Here is a 20,575-nt window from a genome sequence, read left to right on the forward strand (position 1 = left end):
AGAACTGACAGCAAAATGGGACTTGTGGCATTTTTGAAGTTTATTACAATCATTACAGTACGACATTACATTGTAAGTTTAAAGCAGTTAATAAAAGGAATGATTTAATTTAATAAGGTAAAAAAATAAATTTAATTCCATTAAATAATTTTATTCTTATAATTTAAAAATTTTTACAGATTTCTTCATTGTTATTAAGTCAACCGTTCATAGAGGCCACTCAAAGTGTAATGTGAATTTTAGTTTGGTTTTAAAAATTTTTTTTTGCTACTTAAAAATTTAACATTATTTTATGGAAAATATTATAAATGAAAAACTTTTCAATAATTGATATCCTGAATGTATGGATGAAGATTAAATGTTTGGCGAAACGAATAATGTGTTTTTACTGGACTACAAAAAGTTCAGTGTTTTGTCTGTGCGCACGTTGAGTTTGTAAAATAAGTTCCCAGGTTTAGTTTCATTGGTGTAGTGTTCATTCGCGCGTTACAGTTGACTTTCAAACTTGAAAACATTTCAGTATTCTTTCGACTATGGTAGAGTGTGTAACTTAGGGTCCTTTTACCTGCACGAAGTTCCGGCATGAATAGTGTTTTGTTATTTTTTGTGTAAATTAAACAGTGCAAGAACACAATGACTGATAATCTGCAATACGACTTTAATAGTGAATTCGAAAACCGAAATTACAAGAGTTGTTTTGCACGTTCAATGGCTGTAAATTCGCAATATAAGCCGCCGAAATCTTTGGATTATCAACAAATGGGAAGTGAGGTTAAGAAAAAATCTGAGATTTTTAAAAAGGAAATTTCTGATAGACCCTCTGTGCAAAATCAAGAGACTCAAGAAGTGAAAATGCGAAAGGTGAGTCAGCCATGACTTTTATTACTAGTTTTTGTTAAACTTTATAGATAATGAATGTAGTGACAGTATTACAAATATTACGACATTATTACAACTATTGTTACGTGAATTTGAAAAGGATTGAAAAAATTCTCAGTTTTTATATTCTTTTTTTCCATAAAGTTAATAAAACGATTTTTTTTATATACCCATGGTTCAAAATACTTAGATGGTGTAGCTTTTCGAAGCAACAAATAAAGTAAAATTTTAGTGCCGGTTTCTCTACCAAAGGAATTTTTTAAGAAAACTGTCTAAAATATAACAATTATTTTTAAAATGTTATGACATTTGTGTAAGGAAAGTTAACAGTCTTAATTCTACTAAAAACATTTTAAGGAGTTATAGGTATGTAAGGATAATTACTCGTATTATCTAATAAAAAAACGGACTACACATTATAAACTAATTTTTCATATACAGATTTTTCTAAAAAATTTAATGTATTTAAACAGCAGTGAAAGTACTTAACACTATAATAATTGTAATGCAATTCAAAATAAAAAACGTGTGGGTTTAATTATCATATTTTTATTTATTTTTTTGGGTTTTAAGTAAATAATTATTGCATTTTAGTCTTTCTTATTCTTGTAGTTCCTTCTTCTATCGGATGTTGGCTATCATTACAGCTATCCGTACCTTATTGGCGGCTGCTCTGAAAAGATCTACTGAACTCTAAGGGTGGCCGCACACAGAAAGAGCAAAACTGTTTTAGTCAAAAACGTTTTTGTTTGAAACGAAAACGTTTTTGTTTCCACAAGAAACATTTTGTTTTCAAGAGAAACAAAATGTTTGCACAAACCATACTGCAATCAGTTTTATTAAAGATGTCGACAGATAACGACGAAATTGCACTAGTTTTCTGGCAGTGGTTCCTCCTACAGGACGAAAAAACGCAAAATAAAAGACAATTTTGCGTGCATCCTATAAATGAAAAAATAATCTGGCCTCAATCAGTACAATTAATTTTTCTGCGTCCACTTCCATGATACACACAATATATATATATATATATATATATATATATATATATATATATATATATATATATATATATATATATATATATATATATAAACTCCTGGACAAAATTAACGCACCACTTTAATTAATCTAAATATTTACAATATGAACACAAAATAGAACTAAGTTACATTGAAATAATAGTAAACACCTACAAATAAGTCCAACATGACTTAAATCAGTCCGTCATGACCTTAATTTGCCTTATTGTTTCTTTAAAAATTTGTTTTTGCAGGAAATGCGTAAATAAGCTAGCATAACTCCAAATTACAAAAAGAAAAAAAATAGTAAAGTAACACCATAAAATGCATCAGGATCTACACTAATACCGTGTAGGCCCTTCTCTACTTCTTATGACTGCATTTATGCGTCGAGGCATGCTTGATATCAAATGTTCAACAAAAGCTTGCGGAATATTCTCCCATTCTTCAATAACGGCCTCAGTGAGTTGGTTGTGATTGGCAATAGGGGGTCTACGACTTCGAATCTTGGATCTATGGTATCTTCGATCCTATGCTCTATAGGATTCATGTCCGGACTGTTAGGTGACCACTCTAATAATGAAATATCAACATCATTTAAGTAGCCAATAACCTGTCGAGCCACATGAGGACGAGCGTTGTCTTGCATGAATAAAAAATTAGGTCCAAGAAACGGAGCAAAAGGCATTACATGTTCGATAATAATGTTGTCTAAGTAATAATGGGCATTCATAGACATCGTACCTATGGGGACCAACTCCGTACGAGCTTCAAAGCAAATTCCCCCCCAAAACATTTTAGAGCCACCACCAAAAGGTACTTTAGGAGCGATATTGCAGCTAGCAAACCTTTCTCCTCGCCTTCGCCAGACACGCTCACGACCATCTGGAGCTTTTAGGCTTACTCTATTTTCATCGGAGAAAAGAACTCGTTTCCAATCATCGACGGTCCAATTTTGATGCAATCTTGCAAAATTCAATCTCTGAACCCTGTGTTCTCTGGCAAGCAAGGGTTTTTTGGCCGGTTTCTTGTTGCTCAATTCTGCTTCATGTAAACGTCCTCTATCTGTTTGAGACGATATCGCGACATTTCAAACATCTGCTAGTTCATTATTTAGCAAATTGATGGTGACTCTCCTATCCCTGAGAGCACGTTGTCTTAAAAAACGATCATCTATTTGATTAGTGCAACGTTTTCGCCCTTGCCCTGGTCTTCGATTGTACGACCCTGTTTCATTATATCGCCTCACCTTGCGACTGATGCTGGAATGTCTTCCTAACAAACCTGCAACGTATCGCATTGAATATCCTTCATCTAGGAGAGTCGATGCTCGCACTGCCTCCTCCATTGACAAATTTCTTTGGCGGTTCATTTTTTTATTTGATTTTTATACAAATGAACTTCCAAACATGCAGGTGATGAAAAATATCACAATACAAGCTTGTTTCTAACAAGCACTTTACTTTAATCAGCACTTTTAATGAAACATTTAACTCACTTTTAGTCTAAAAAGAAGTTTAATACAAATTATTGTTAAAACAAGACTATTTTTAGATTACATAACAACTGTCACTGTCAAACAAGGTCCATACGCAACCTGTCGTACAGTAAATTATTAATAAATAAAAATTATTGAGAAAAATATGAGTGGTGCGTTAATTTTGTCCAGGAGTTTATATATATATATATATATATATATATATATATATATATATATATATATATATATATATATATATATATATATATATATATATATATAAGCGGGGATCCTACAGCTTCTGCCGCTTCCCGCATTTCGATCGCCATCTTTTTCTATCTCTCCAGGTGTCTTCATCAATGGCTCTGTCTTTCATGGTTTCCATAACACCTTGTATCCAAGACTTGGCTGGTCTTCCTCGTTTCCTTCTATTACTTGGATTGTATTCCATAGCTCTTTTTGGTCATCTGTTGTCGTCCATCCTCTGTACGTGTCCATACCATATTAACTGTCTAGTTTCTATTCTTTCAGAAGTTGTATGTACTCTATCTGTTTTTCTTCTAATTTCAGAATTAGGTATACGTTCTACTCTTGATATACGGCAAGCTCTTCTTAGGTAGTCCATTTCAACCGTGTCAACTTTTTTCTTTCTTTTTACTGTCATTTGCCAACATTCTGCTCCATATGTACGAATGGGCTCTACAATTATTTTGTAGATAGTCATTTTAGTTCTCATAGTAGCTTTGTTGGACCAAAGTATCGAATTCAGAATTTGAACACTCTTCCTGCCTTGTTGCACTCTATAGTCTATATCTCGTTCCGTTGTTCCTTTACTGCAGATAATACTTCCCAAATATTTGTATTCGTAGCACCTTTTCATTTGTCTAATTTCCAAATCCGGGTCTTCGTCTTCACTGCCTATTCGCATATATTCTGTTTTAGACATATTCATACTCATCCCCCATTTTTCGTATTCATCTTTGAGCTTTCTAAGCATATAATCTGCATCTTCTTCACAGCTTGCAATTAGTACTTGATCATCTGCAAAGAACAGCGTTGTCAGATAATGGTTGTTAAGCTTCAACCCCATTCCCGCACATTTTTGTCTCCACTGGTGCAGTGCTTCTTGGATATATATTTTGAATAGGGTGGGGGAAAGACAACATCCTTGTCTCAAGCCTTTCGTTACTGTAAATACCCTTGAGAAAGTATTTCCTGTTTTTACAGTGCTTTGAGGACATTTATAGATGTTCAGTATTGCTTTTAGATATGTTTTACTAAGGTTCGTTTTCGTCAAGACACTAAATAAGAGTTTTAAAGGAACTGTATCATAAGCCTTCTCCAGATCTATAAATACCAGATGCGTAGGGAGGTTTCGAGCTGTTCGTTTTTCAATTACTTGTTGAAGGGTAAATGTGTTGTCCACGCACGATCTTCCTGCTCTGAAGCCGCTTTGTTCTTCAATTTCTTTATACTCCTCTTCTATTCTTCTTTTCAATATACGACCATATAACCTTCCCAGCGAGCTAGTTACGCTAATGCCTCTATAATTTCCGCATTCTTTTCTGTCTCCCTTTTTATAAATGGGGCTAATGTGGGCCAAATTCCAATCGTCTGGAATCGTTTGGCCTTCAATTAAGCATTTATTAAAAATATTCACTAAGCTTTCCAAAAGAGCATCCGGTCCATGTTTCACCAACTCGATGGGAATGTCTCCAGGCCCGGGTGTTTTTCCATTTTTCATTTGTTTCAATTCTTTTTTCAGTTCTTCTTTGTTTATCTTATGCACCTCTGAATTTTCTGTTATTGAGATATGGTCAGGTCTTTCCATAAATTCGTGCCTACTTTCTGTTAATAGCGTTTCGTAATATTTTTCCCACTTTTTATTTTGAATCAGGTTTATATTTCCCTCATCTTTTCTTTCTTTTCTAATACTTTTTATGAATTTCCAAGCTTGTGTCACTTTGGTTCCTCCTAAGCATCGGTCCATCTCTTCGCATTTCTCTTCCCACATTTCGTTTTTTCTTTTAGTGACTTCCTTCTTTGCTTCCCTGTTGAGTCTGCTGTAAATTCTGCGGTCTTCTGAGTCTTTCGTGGATAGCCATGCTTGATAAGCTTTTTTTTTTGTCTTTAATTAATTTTCCTACTTCTTCGTTCCACCACTCAGGATTTTTTCTTTTGTCAGCTTCTTCGTACCCCAATGCCCCTTTGGCCGCCTGATGAATGCAATTTTTTATATCTTGATATTCTTTTTCGGCTGTTTCTCTTCGAGTTAAGTGAGTTAGTTTTGAGGCTAGTCTAAGTTTGTAGAGGAATTGTACTGTAAACAAGCAAAATATCGCTGTTTCCACATGTGCTTCTTGTTGACTACTCGAGCGGTTTCAAGAAGGGAATTCCAAAAACACGTTGCGCCTGCGTACACTAAAATGTTTCGACACAAAACGACGATCCGGCAATCAACATCAAATAGACTGACTGAAACTAAATGAGCCTAAACATGCTTTAGACACAAGACTAATCAGTGTGCGTCAGCTCATTTCATTTATATGGAAACATCAGCATCAGACTCGTTTAGTCAAAAACGTTTTTGACTAAAACAGTTTTGCTCTTTCTGTGTGCGGCCACCCTAACTATACCACTCTCTTAGGTTTCTTAGCCAGCAAATTCTTCGTCTTCCTATGGATCTTTTACCCTTGAATTTACCTTGCATTACGAGCCTTAATATATCATATTTCGCACTTCTGGTAATGTGGCCTAAATATTCCAGCTTTTTTGTTTTGATGTGCTTTATGACCTCGCAATCCTTTTGTAGCCTTCTTAACACTTCTGTATTTGTAACTCGTTGGGTCCATGGTATTTTCAAAATCCTTCTATAGCACCACATCTCAAATGATTCCAACTTCTTTATATTATCCACTTTTAGTGTCCAGCTTTCCATTCCATATAACAAAGTCGAGAACACGTCGCATCTTAGGGCTTTTATCCTCAGCTCCAGAGGAAGGTCTCGATTAACAAACATTATTTTCATTTTTATAAATGCTTGTCTTGTAATTTAAATGCGTGTCCTTATTTGTCTACCTTGGTCATTTTTTTTTTATTTACCCAGGTTCCCAGATATTTGTAGTTATTCACTCTTTCTACTTGTTTTCCCTCGATGTCTAGCCTTTCTATTGTATGTTGCTTAGAAATAATCATGCACTTGGTTTTGTTAACGTTCATTTGCACCTATAGTTTATTTTTATGAACGAGAGAGTAATTAGCATAATTTTAACTGGTAGCTCAGACCACTCCATGGGCGTGCTCAAGATTAATTGAAAAATTACTTTGAATAATTGTAAAAAATAAATGAATTATTTCAGTGTTATAAAGTGTTATGTGTATGTAAACAAAAGTGACCTCTTTTATCACACACTATATTAGAACTGACTGGCCTACATTAAAAAGGGTTTTAAAAAATTCACATTTTTTTTAATTTTTAAAAATTACAAAAGAGAAAAAGAGTTTTTAAAACCGTCTAAGGTATGTTAAATAGATGAATAAAAATATTAATATAAAACTTACAGCTACTTGTTACAAATCCAAATCAGATTCAGAAGATGAACTTTCAGAACCAAGATTTATAATAACTAGCTCGATCATTTTATCAGTAATATTGTCCAGCTTCCACATTTTTTCCTCTTCTTTAATAGTGTGATTTACTGCCTTTTCCCAGTTTTCAGGTTTTACATTATTTACGGCCTCCAAAAACAACTGTTTAACATCATGAATTTTAAAAGTGGTATTTTTTCTTGAAACTTCACTCTTTATCTGTGCCCATACCAGTTCAATCGGGTTTAATTCACAATGATATGGTGGGGATCTAAGTACTGTCATTCCACGATTTTTGGCAATTTCATCAATTTCGTATTTTTTAAATTTTTCTTTATGAAGGGCACACAACGAATAAAGTTCCTTTCTTATAGATCCGGGATGGTACGTAATATTTTTTGAACTCAGCCAATTCTGCAAGTCTTTTTTTAACCACTTGGTTGTGGGCAGTCCTTCTATAAGTCTGGAGTGATAACTTGCATTATCCATTACTATTACACAGTTCTTAGGAAGAAGATCTATCATTTGTTCGAACCATTCTTGAAAGACATCAGCGTTCATGTCTTCATGGTAGTCACCGGTATGAGTTGATTCAAAAGTTAATAAACCACCTTCAACAAAACCGTCTGAACTGCCAATGTGTACTATTATCAGCCTGCGTCCCTTTCCTGATGGTGGGTTTAAACCAGTAGATAAGTTATTTACAAAAGCGTGCCTTTGACTTGTAACAGTTTCATCCTGCCAAAATTTATTTGGTGTATGACCCTCGTTGATCTATGTTTCATCAAGATAAAATATTTTTCTTTTTTGGTTTCTCATTTCCTTTATGGTTCTTAGAAAATGTCTTCTCCATATGACAATATCGCTTCTTTCTAATAAAATAGACTTTCTGGGATTCTTTTTCCAGCGGAAGCCTATTTCTTTTAAAAGTTTCCATAACGTACTTCGACTCATTTGAATGATATTCTATTTGAAATTTTGGTTTCACTGGAGCATTACGTGGCATTTGAAAACTACCACATTTCTCTTCTTTAATAACTCTGTAAATCGTAGATTTCCCAACACCAAGTGTACTGCTAACTAACTCAACGGTCTCATCAACACTTTCACATAAACGTTTGTCTGTAAATGATTTAAAACAATTAAATATTAATGTTTTTTCATTAACTGTTAGAGGACCAATTTTTCGGCGTTTACACGGCACTTCCAAATTTTCCATAACACTAGTATACACAATAAACTGCACCTTGCAACTGAAATACCTACTTTTAGTGAACTGTTAAGAATTTTGAATACGCCACTTGGACCTTCCTATATACAAAATGGAAAAACCCACTATCACATTTTCTGTGGAATAAGTTTAGAAGGTAATTATCTAGTCAATTACTGTCGTAGATTCCTGGAATTAAATGTTTGATTGTTGAAACCCTTACTTCGTGGAATGCACTCATTTCAGATAAAATATAACGTTTTATTTTATCTAAAGAATTAAACTTTATTTTGCAAATAGGCAAAGAATTAAACTTTATTTTGCAAATAGATAAAATAAAACGTTTTATTTTATCTAAAGAATTAAACTTTATTTTGCAAATAGGTAGGTACTTATTAAACTTTTATTGGTTATATATAACCAATAAAATAAACATCTTACATTTCTTGCAAATTCATTAGTACCTGTTAACCTCCATCACTCCGACACTGGCAACCTTATTTAGGGATTAGTAAGCCTCACAACTATTGTATTCTATTCTGCTCCAACCTTTATACCTGGTGGTCATACTCAATTTAAAATTGTTTTCCTATATACTTCTGTAAACTTGTTGACAAATATCTGTTTTTCATTGAGTCACCCGTATCAACAGTTTAGGGATTTGCATACATAATTTATTGTTTTATTACTCTCTCATACATAAAAATACACTATAGTCCATATTTTATACTGACTTGATGTAATCTATTTACTAAGCGTTGCAGTGCTTCTAGACTGTCTGCAAAAACAGCTGTGTCGTCCGCTGTTTTTGCGGCTGATTTAATTTAAAATAACGAAAATTGCAATATGTGTAAATGGATATGTAAAATAAAATATTGTAATTCAAATAAAAATTGGCAGATTTAATAACTTATTGTCAATTCTATATGAGATTCACTTACCTTTTATGAATGCGGCGTTTGTAGCTGGGGCACCGCTCGGAGTCTAAGGGTAGTCGGGACGCACACTTGATGCTGGTCTGATCTGATGCTTTCACGATGACAATTTGTTGCAGAGTGGCCGATCATATGAAAGAAAATACGTATGTTCGAAAGTCGACTAGGGTGGTTCCTTTGTTCTTATTATGGCCTTCGTGCATAGCAATAAATTAAGCTTAAAATGTCATTTTAAACTTCTTACACAAAGGACGGGTACTTTTCCTTAAGGACTCTAAAGTGTTTTGGGTTCAGGGCCGCCGCTAAGGTATTGGCCGCCCGTGTGCAACTTAATATTTGCCGCCACCCTTCCAACACTTTAGACATACATATTATTATTTAAAGAAATGTGCAGAAGATGCATAATATAACAATAATAATTTGTAAATAGATAAATACTTACTTGAACATTTAGACTAATCTCCATGATCCAACGTCCATATATTATCCTAATGTATATCCTAATATCCTAATATCCCATCCTAATATCCTAATTTAAACATCCATTATCCTAATTTAATAACCATGATCCAACGTCCAGAATATGTATATCCTAATATCCTAATTTAAACGTCCATTTAATTAAAATAAACCGTGAATAGAAACATAAACACATAAAAAACTAAAAACGCACTTTTCGGGCTTTCGTCTAGGAAAACTTTTTGACAATATCTTTAATGTCCAATGTCGCACACACTTCATGTTCTATAGATAACATTGCAGAAAGCAGAAACACATCTTACTACAATTGTTATTTGTTCTACGTGCGCCCCAATGTTTTTTCTCCATTTCATATAATTTTTGAAGATCAGAGTCAACTGTTAATCCTTTTTTTAATGTTGTAGATAGATTAAACAGTTTTTGAGAATATTTTATATGAGCTGCACCGGATTCATGTCTTCTTAAAATAATAGGTAAATGTTGCCAGTCACTTACCCCATTAATTCCACTAAGTAATTGTCGGCTGCTTTCATCACAACAAAACAGTTTACAAGGTGCACAAAAAACACTATTTAGTGATAATGAGTAAAGTAACCACGGGCGATAAATTTGGTCTTGATTAGGTAGTGTGCTATAATAATAAGTTTCTGAAAATTTCCTATTATTTGTATCTCTGGGGAAGTTAATTTTTGTAATTTGCTGAGGAAAATTTTCAACAACAAATTGAACTTCACTTGGATTCATATTTTCAGGCCATTTTCCGGGATCATCTGAAATCAAGTATATACTGGAGCTTCCTACACTACAATCCAGATTAACTGGAACATTAATTGTTCTGTCTTGGTTGGTGGTTTCAGGTTCAGGCGTTTCAGCATCAGCACTCGCACTATCGCTATTATTGTCATCAAATCATCCGTCTCTATTCGCAGGAATATTCAATTGTTTGGTACCTTTTTCTATGATTTGGACTTCGCTTGAAGTTGAAGGTCCTAAATTTATATCCGAGTCTTCTAGATTTTCATGTATGTTTTTCATCAAAAATGATTCCAGTGCACCGCTAAGTTTTTTTTTCTCCTCAGTTTTTGCCTCTTTTATTTTTCTATATTAAAAACCTGAAAGTCGTCTTTTTCTTTCGGACATTTTGAAATTATCACTTAAGAACGAAGCCGGGCGAATTTAACAAAATAAATCCAAAAACACTGCAAATAAGTTGTCCAAATAACGTTTCTCCAAATAATATGTAGCCGTAACGCGTATACGAATAAAATTGCTCTGATCTCGACGTTACTTCGAAATACAGTACCTACTGTGCAAAAGAAACGGGTACACTACTATATTTTACAAACAAAATCTTTTATCAAAAGCGTGTCTAAATTCATCGAATTCTCAACTAAGACTGAACATAAGACATAATAACCCATCTATAAACATAACCATAGGAACAATATTATAACAGAAACTTTACAACCACTTGCTTATATTCTTGTAAAGTATCTACGTGTGAAATCTCAAATAACTGAAGTCCGAAAGCCGCCAGCCGCTTTAAATTAAAAAGTATTCCCGAAACTGCTTTATGACTGTACCTGCAAAAGGGCGGAAGTTCATACAATAAATAATATTTTCTGACATTTTTTTTTAGATTAGGATGAAAAAAAGAAGTATACATGATAAATGAAACGCATTGTACTGAATACGTACTGAATAATTATTATTGTTTGGAATATTAGAGTTCACAGACTTATCTGAATCATTACTATTTAATTATTTTCGTTTTAAAAAAGTATTATCATCAGTGGACTGCTTTTGGCCGCCCCTATTATTGGCCGCCCGTGTGCGATGCACACTTTGCACACATGGTAGCGGCGGCCCTGTTTGGGTTAATAAATAGTTTCCCAAAAACATGTTGTTTTTTCAGACAAGTGAATTCTCAGAACTTGACAACAATGAATCAGCCAATTTGAGTTCGAGGATTTAAAAGATGTGGAACTAAAGCCATATTATAATTCGCTAATATATTATAATTAAATAAAAGATTTAAAACTAAATAAGGTCATATTCTGAATAATAAAAATATAACATTTAAATAATTCTTGAACACTTTTCCAAACATAAGCAATTATAAAAAATATACTCTTATATCAAAATAGTTGGATATTTGTTGAATGTATTCCTTCTTCTTCTTTCTCTTTATAAGTAATTCTGCTTGTTCATTGACGGATTAATACCTATATGGAAGGTTGGCACTCCATCTTTTGCGCGGTCGTCCGATACTTCTGCCGATTGGTGACTTATCTCTTGCTATTTTGACTACACGGGTTTCCGCAATTCTGCTTATCTAGTTATTCCATTCTTTTTTTCTATTTTGTGTCCATTTATTTATACACCGTATGTTACATTTTCTTCTAATGTCTTCACTTCTCTTTCGATCTCTCAGCGTATTTCCTATAATTCTTCTCAGTACTCTCATCTCTGCCGTTTCCAGTAGCCTTTTTGCGGCTGTATAGGATCTTGTACGAAATAGATTTTATCATTGCTAATAAAAAAGAAATTGTACAAGATGTATCTGTTTTAAACAGATTTACAATTGGAAGCGATCACAGATTGATTCGAGCAAAAATTCTGTTCAATTTAAAGAATGAACGAACAAAAATGATAAAATCAGACAATCGTAAATGGACCCCGCCCGAAAATACAGACCACTTTCGTGACATCATTGACCAAAACCTTCAACAAATCAACGACGAAACACAGGTCGAAGTTTTAAACGAAAGTATCGTAAAAGCCCTTAAAGAAGCGGAGAAGTTGTGCTGTCCTAAAATGAAGAAAAAACATGAGAAAATAAGTCTCAACACTAAAAATCTGATCGAAGAAAGAAGGAGGCTAAAGGACAGGTATAACACAAACTACGCAGAATTTAGTCAACTCAGTAAAACAATAAACAAAGAAATCCGAAAAGACATACGGCAACATAACATGAGAGAGGTGACAAGGGTGATAGAGAAAAATAAAAGTCTGAAAGTTCTAAGACACAACATGTCCACAGGAAAAAAGAACATACATAAGTTAAGAAATAAACAAGACGACATTGTGACTGATAAGGAAGAAATAGTGAAAACAATGGAAGACTTCTACAGACAACTCTATGAAACAAGTGAATCCGATGAAAGACGCCCCTTACCAAAGATAGAGAATCAAGGCTCAGAATTAATGCCGAACATAACTGTTGACGAAATTAAAAATGCACTTCGGGTGATGAAGAACAATAAATCCCCAGGTGAAGACAGGGTAATGACCGAAAGCCTAAAACTAGGAGGAAATAAGCTCTTACTGACACTTGCTAAACTGTTCAATAAATGTCTGTGCGAAGCGATAACACCGACGCAGTGGAACAACGCGGAAATCATCTTACTTCATAAGAAGGGAGATATCAGCGACCTTAAAAACTACCGCCCCATTAGCTTGTTGTCACAAGTATATAAGCTATTTACAAGAGTTATTACCAACAGGCTAGGAAGTAAATTGGATTTCTATCAGCCAAGAGAGCAAGCAGGTTTTAGAGCAGGATATGGCACGAATGATCATTTACAAGTAATTAAGAACTTAATAGAAAAGAGTGTTGAATATAACAAGCCATTAGTCCTGATATTTGTTGACTACGAAAAAGCTTTCGACACAATAAGTCATCAAAAGATGTTAAAAGCCTTAACAGAGTGCCGTATAGATCATCGCTATATAAACATGATAAAATACATCTATCAAAATGGGACAGCAAGTGTGAAACTGGCAGATAAAAGACCAACGTATTTAAAATAAAACGGGGAGTGCGACAGGGAGACACAATTTCGCCAAAATTGTTTACAACATTATTAGAGCATATGTTTAAGAACGCAAATCTGAGTGAAAAAGGAATTAATGTCAATGGAGAAATGCTTAGTCATTTGAGGTTTGCTGACGACATTGTCCTTTTTGCTGACAGAATCGATGATGCAGTATCGTAACTGGAGAAACTATACCTAGCCTCCCTACTTGTAAATTAAAAATCAACCACATAAAACACAAATCATGACAAATCTTGTGTTAAGCGAAAAGATTTCAGTAAATGGCATGCATATTGAAGAAACCACCTCATATAAGTACTTAGGACATGAGATACGCATAGGAAGAGATAATCAAACGTGCGAACTAAGCCGCCGCATAGGACTCACTTGGGTGGCATTCGGCAAGCTAAGCTATGTTCTTAAATCAGAACTGCCTATGTGTCTTAAAAGAAAAGTCTTTAATCAGTGCGTGTTGCCAGTACTTACATATGGTGCAGAGACATTAACACTAACCAAGAAAGTAAGAAATAAAATTTGTGTTACCCAAAGAGCCATGGAACGATCGATGTTAGGCATTTCTCTTAGGGATCGGATCACGAACAAGGAAATAAGACGGAGAACAGGAGTGACAGATGCCATAGAAAGAATTATGACCCTTAAGTGGAACTGGGCGGGGCACATAGCTAGAATGTAGGATAACAGATGGACACAGCGAATAATACAGTGGAGACGACCGAGACAAGAAGCACATCGAAGTAGAGGTCGTCCACCAACAAGATGGTCTGATGACATAAAACGGATCGACAAAAATTGGATGCAAACAACACAAAACAGAAATACATGGAAAAGACTGAGGGAGACCTATATCCAGCAGTGGATAGATCCGGGTTAAATGATGATGAGGATCTTGTTTCTGAGGCATATGTCATTATTGATCTTACACTGGCTTTATAAATTCTTGACTTTATCTCAGTGTTGATGTGTCTGTTTCGCCATATAGTGTTATTAAGGCATCCTGCCAGTCTATTTGCTTTTTGTACTTGATCTCTCACTTCTTTGTCCAGGTCTCCATAGCTGGACAGTGTAATTCTAAGGTATTTTATTTCCATTACTTGTTCAATACTGATGCCATCAATTTCTATTTTACTGGTTTTATCTGTTTGGTTCTTTGCTGATTACTATTGTTTTAGTTTTCTGAGATGAGATTGTCATATTAAATTCTGTTGCTCTTATGGTAAATCTGTGGACCAGTCTTTGCAGACTATCTTCATCTTGGACTATCAATTTGAATAAAATCAAATTGAATGTATTCCATGAATGAATATTAAACATCTCTTTACGGAGTGTTCAAAATTTACAGTTTCATTATTGGATTATTCAATGTGTAATATGAGACCTATTTTAAACGGAACACCATGTATATTAACCAATCGTAATATTAAACACAGTTTCCTCTCTTGAATGGTATAAGGATGTTCTATACCTAGGTGTCATAGTTTTTGCGTAATTTACAATTATTTAAATTCTTAATCGGTAAATCGATTTTCCTAAAAATGAAGAATTACTTACGCCATTCCACGAAAGAGTCGACATGGTACTTTATATTGGGGAATGTTTGGAAAATTGTCTCTTAATATTGTCAACCCACATTTTTTGCAGACAATTAGAAAATGCAATAAAATACAGGGTGTTTTTACAATTTATTGAGACACCCTTTATATTTCAAAATAATTTTAAAATGTAGCTTTTACTATTAATGTAAATTTTCGCTGTAATCTTCCGCCGTCCCTTTAGTTGTAACTTACCCTGTACCTATATAAATACGAAATATATAAAATAGAGTCATAATTTTTCCGAAATAAACTCTGTGTTTATATTTTGTCTGTACTAAAAATGTTTCAGTTTAGCTGTGACTTTAATTTTCGTTCTTTGTTTGCACACAATTTTCATAACGAAATTATCGATCATTTACATCATTTACTTGCACGACAACAAAGCACAAGATACTTTATGACCGGCCACCTGCTTAATGACAAGGCCCTCTACCCAAGGGTTCGTAATCAAAACAAACACATCATTAACGGCGTTGATTCACAGGAAACAACTCTTTTCCCGACCGCCGCCATCGTAAAATCTCTTCACGCGACTCCATCTGTCCTTTTCTTGCCTATGTCAATTGAATACGTGAAATTACCGACGTGTGTTGGTTTTTTATTCATTGTAAGTACAAACGTTGTGTGTGAACTGGCCGTGGTTCCGGTATGGGGTTGAGCCGCACTGGAGAGTTAATTCTTTTTACTGTACTTGAATTTGTTGTATTGTACGGCGATAAGGATTTGATGTGTTATTTATAATTTCAGTAGTTTGCATAAGTGAATGTTTATGTAAAAGGGCTTTGAGTCGTTGATAAAGAAGTTAACGAACTTTATCAGAACATTGGCGATATGTTAAAAGAAACAGTATATTTGTAGCAGTGGTTAACGGAAACAGGAATGGTATTTACAAATTTAAAACTGTACCTAAAGATTGCAATCAGATTAAGAAAAAACGTAAACTGAAAAAACATATCTACCAAAGGCTGTAAAAATACAAGTATAATATAGAAAATAGGTTAAATAAATAAGATGAATACTTACTTACAATCAATTCAATAGTTGAAATGGACTCACGCAGGCAACATATTCAATAATATAGAAGTTATTATACAGTGTGTCCGTAAAATATGAAATAAATTCGATATTTCCTAAATGAAAAGCCTTTTTTAAAAAAATCTAAAACACGTCGATTTTTAAATTTAGTGTTCTACATTTTACAATAAAATTTCATTATACAAGGTGATATACATTACAGTGATGACGTCATCGGCTCTTTTTTAAATGTAACACCCTGTATTTTAGGACATTTTAGATCGATAAAAATGAGCTGATTTCAAAAAAGTATAATACTCGGGTCTAATGGATGTAATTTGAAAGATATGCGCTTAGAAAATAAATTATTTATTATCAATTGCAAAAAAGTAGCCTACTTCTAGTTTTTGGTAAACTGTAATTATTTTTAGTAACGTTCAATAACAATTAAGTGGTACAATAATTGTATTAATTCGTGAATGTTCTGTATTATTGCTTAGAATTAATTTTAAGTAGAAATAAATTTGAGTGTAAAGCAACGAATTGAAATACTCATGATGATTGGGTATGGAGAAAAATCGCGAACTCAGATGAAAGTGTGTAATTTATTTAATGATAAATATCCATAAATACCCCTCACGCAGTCAACAGTATGTAAGTAAGATTGAAAAGAAATTTCGAGAAACTGGTACGGTTGAAAATGCACGCAAATCAGGTCGTCCCTCTGTAAATTATGTTACAACATTAGATGTTCTACTTGCTTTTGAAGAAGATGCGCATAATTCTGTTCGTAAGGTTAGTAGTGATCTCGATGTTTGCAAAACAACGGTACACAAAGTACGTAAAAGTAAGTAAAATGCACAGTTGTACAGCGGGAACACCATACACAATACTCGCAAAAGGTAAACGTATGGGCTGGCATTGTAAGAAATAAAATCATTGGACCCTACTATTTCGAAGATAATTTAAACAGACCACATACCTTCAGTTTTTAAGTGGGTATTTCGTACCTACTTTAGTTAATTTATTCCCCAGTACAATTAATCTTGAGGGTTTTGATAAAAGTTTATGGTTTCAACAGGATGGTGCGCCCCCACATTATGCTTTAGATGTTCGAAGGTACCTAAACGAAATTTTTCCCAACAGGCGGATTGGAAGAAGTAGACAAATTGAATGACCAGCGAGGTCGCCAGAACTCAATCCTTTGAATTATTTTATGTAGGGTCATTTAAAGAATGTTGTTTATAAAACGAAACCTGCAAATATTGGAGACTTAAAAACAAGAATTCGTAAAGAAATAAACAATATTTCTCAAGAAAGCATAAACAAGGTTCTACAAGAATTTATACGCTTGGGTTACTGTCAAATACAATAAGGGGTACAATTCGAACATTTAAGATTAAGTCACGTATTAATTACTGGATTACTTTCAAGTTATTTATTATAATTTATTAATATTATAAATCAATAAAAATTAATTTTCTAAGCGCATATCTTTCAAATTATATCCGTTTGACCCCCAGTATTATACTTTTTTGGAATCAGCTCATTTTTATCGATCTAAAAATGTCCTAAAATATAGGGTGTTACATTTAAAAAAAGAGCCGATGACGTCATCACTGTAATGTGTATCACCGTGTATAATGAAATTTTATTGTAAAATGTAGAACATTAAATTTAAAAATCGACGTGTTTTAGATTTTTTTAAAAAGGCTTTTCATTTAGGAAATATTGAATTTATTCCATACTTTACGGACACACTGTATATTGTCCAGTCGTCAAAGATTTTCCCTCTAAAAATCATACGAACAAGCTGAATTTTGCTGATAGTGTCAATTTTGGGACCCCAAAAAAGAATAAAAAAAGTTTACCACTTTTACCCCAAGGCTTCCTCTTAAAACTCCCCCCTCGTAGGTGGGAAAAAACGGAAAAAATCGATTTAATAAGAATCTGTACATCGTAGAAAAAAATGTTTCAAATAAAACATGCACCTGAGATAATTTTGAACAAAAATGTTTACAAGCACTTTTTGTGTAGAGTGAATCGTTCTCTCAGAAAGAACGCTTTCAGCGACCGGTGATTTTCAATGTTAGGTACGCGCGCGAAATTTAAATAAAATTTTGATCAACTCGACAGTAAAAGTTCGATATATTTTGATACTATTGTCCTATTAACAGAAATCAAAATGCGTTTTAAAGGTAAAAAGTGCAGCTATCTTATAAAATGTTTGTAATTTGTTGAAAATACATTTTCTATAAATGTGTTAAATAAATAAACGTTTAGCGATTTTTACCATTCTTCTCATGAGATCAATAACATTTATCACTTCCATTTACCAGTCACTATGGAATTTTTATTATTAGAGCCCAATTTTTAAAACATATATCCTGAAATGTTTGGTTTTAAGTTTTGGCAACAAATATAAGGCATTTGAAATATGCCAAAAACGCTGAATTTAAACATTCACATCACAAACAATCGCAAATGCTTCCACGAAAAGGGTATTAGGTGAAATTTGTAGTTGAAGTTGTGTCGTTTCGAAAAACGTACTTGTGTAATTAAAAAGAAGCAGTTTTAAACGTTTTAGATCGTTTGTAATGTGAAAGTTTGGCTTTAGCGTTTTTTTAGACATATTTCAAATGCCTCACATTTGTTTCTAAAACCCAAAATCGAAATTTCAGGCTGTTTTCAAAACTGGTATCTGATATTGAAAATTTAATAGTGACCGGTCGATGAAAGTGATAAATATTATTGATCTCATGAGAATCATTCTTCTTCTTCATGTGCCATCTCCTCTAAGAAGGTTGGCAACCATCATGGCAATTCGCACTTTCGATACCGCTGCTCTAAAGAGGTCAGCAGAAGTGCAGTTAAACCCAGATCTCAAATTGTTTAACCAGGAGATGCGTCTTCTTCCGCGACTCCTTCTACCCTGTATTCTTCCTTGCATTATTAATTGCAACAAGTTATAACGCTCGTCCCTCACGACATGTCTCAGATATTGCAGTTTTCTGACTTTAATTATATTTAAAACCTCTTTATCTTTTCCCATTCTTCTCAACACCTTGACATTCGTGACTCTATCCACCCAACTTATTCTTAATATCCTTCTGTATGCCCATAACTCGAAGGCTTCTACTCGATCCGAAACATCTTTCTTTAATATCCAAGCCTCCAAACCATAAAATAATACGGAGAACACGTAGCATCTCAGAAGTCTTATCTTTAAAGAAATTGACATGTCCCTGGAGCAAGTACTTTTTTCAGTTTGTTGAAAGAATTTCTTGCCTGTCCTATTCTTGCCTTAATCTCTTCTGTGTACTCATTATTTTCGTTAATTATTGTACCCAGATATTTATATTTTTCAACTTTTTTAATTTGTTCTCCATGTATTGTTGTTTTCTTGGCGCTGTTGGGCTTTTGTAATTACCATAAATTGTGTCTTTTTTGTGTTTAGGGACAGTCCGTTTTCTTTATTGACTTCTACCACTCTGTCAACCATTTGTTGTAAATCCTCAAGACATTCCGCTAATAAAATAATGTCGTCGGCAAACTGTATATTATTGATTGATCGGTCATTTACTTTTATTCCCATAGTTAGTTCTTCTAGTGCTTCCTGAATTATTTCCTCTGAATACAAATTGTACACAGAAGTAGGAGACAGGACACAGCCCTGCCTGACGCCCCTCTCAATCTGTATTTCATTTGAAAAGACGTTGTTCTCTTTTACCATAGCGATCTGATTATAATAGATAGATATTCTAGTCCAGTAGCAGTCTATATCTGCCTGTCCTTCTTCATTTAAATTTTGATTCCTTATCCTATTGGTGATGTTTTCGCAAACGGTTGGAGCAGTAAACTGTTTTTTGATATAAAATTTCAGCAATAAATTAGCAATTATTTCATAGCAGTTCACTTTTCTGGTTTCAACGATTTTGGCCGATATCTATATTTTTGCAGGGATGAGTTTTGCGTTAGAGGGCGATGGGATAGTTTTTGGGGATTAGTGAATGTACCAATCAACAGCAATTATTTAACAATAAAATATGGCGCCAAGATGGGCCCTGTAATCCTTTTAATTGCCGAGATATACCTATGGCTATGCTAGCTTTACCGTAAAGTTAACCATTGTCTCTCCGAAACGGTTGCAGTTGCAGCAATATATTGTTTTTTGTCGTAAAACTTTGGCAATGAAGCAATGAATTAACAATCAATTCCTTGCCGTTCGCTTTTTCGCCGATATCTTTTTTTCGGGGGTGTCTTTTAAGCTAGGTGATGATGGGGTAGTATTTGGGATTTGTTAATAAACCAATCAACAGCAATTAATTAGCAATAAAATATGCTCCATATAGCTATGGCTATTCTAGCTGTACCGTTAAGTTAGAATACCCTCTGTTTCTTATAATAATAATAAATAAATTATTAATAATAAATTTTTTCTTTCCGTAATAAATTAGCAACAAATTACAGTGTTGGTCTAAATTCGGCCTTATAAACTAGATATGCTAATTATACAGACATCTTTTTCCGCGCATT

The 20,575-nt window shown here is 33.8% G+C and overlaps 1 protein-coding gene across 1 annotated transcript in view; it reads left to right on the plus strand.

The window, feature by feature from the left end:
* The first annotated feature begins 249 nt into the window (after window positions 1–249).
* Window positions 250–20,575, plus strand: part of LOC140450334 (uncharacterized) — a 265,222-nt gene continuing 244,896 nt past the window's right edge. Inside the window, exon 1 of the mRNA XM_072543916.1 lies at window positions 250–861. Coding sequence (XP_072400017.1) covers window positions 634–861 — 228 coding nt within the window. The 5' untranslated portion in view covers window positions 250–633. The remainder of the gene's footprint in view (window positions 862–20,575) is intronic.

The sequence above is a fragment of the Diabrotica undecimpunctata genome, chromosome 9 (genome assembly GCF_040954645.1).
Source record: "Diabrotica undecimpunctata isolate CICGRU chromosome 9, icDiaUnde3, whole genome shotgun sequence".
NCBI classification, from domain to species: Eukaryota; Metazoa; Arthropoda; class Insecta; order Coleoptera; family Chrysomelidae; genus Diabrotica; species Diabrotica undecimpunctata.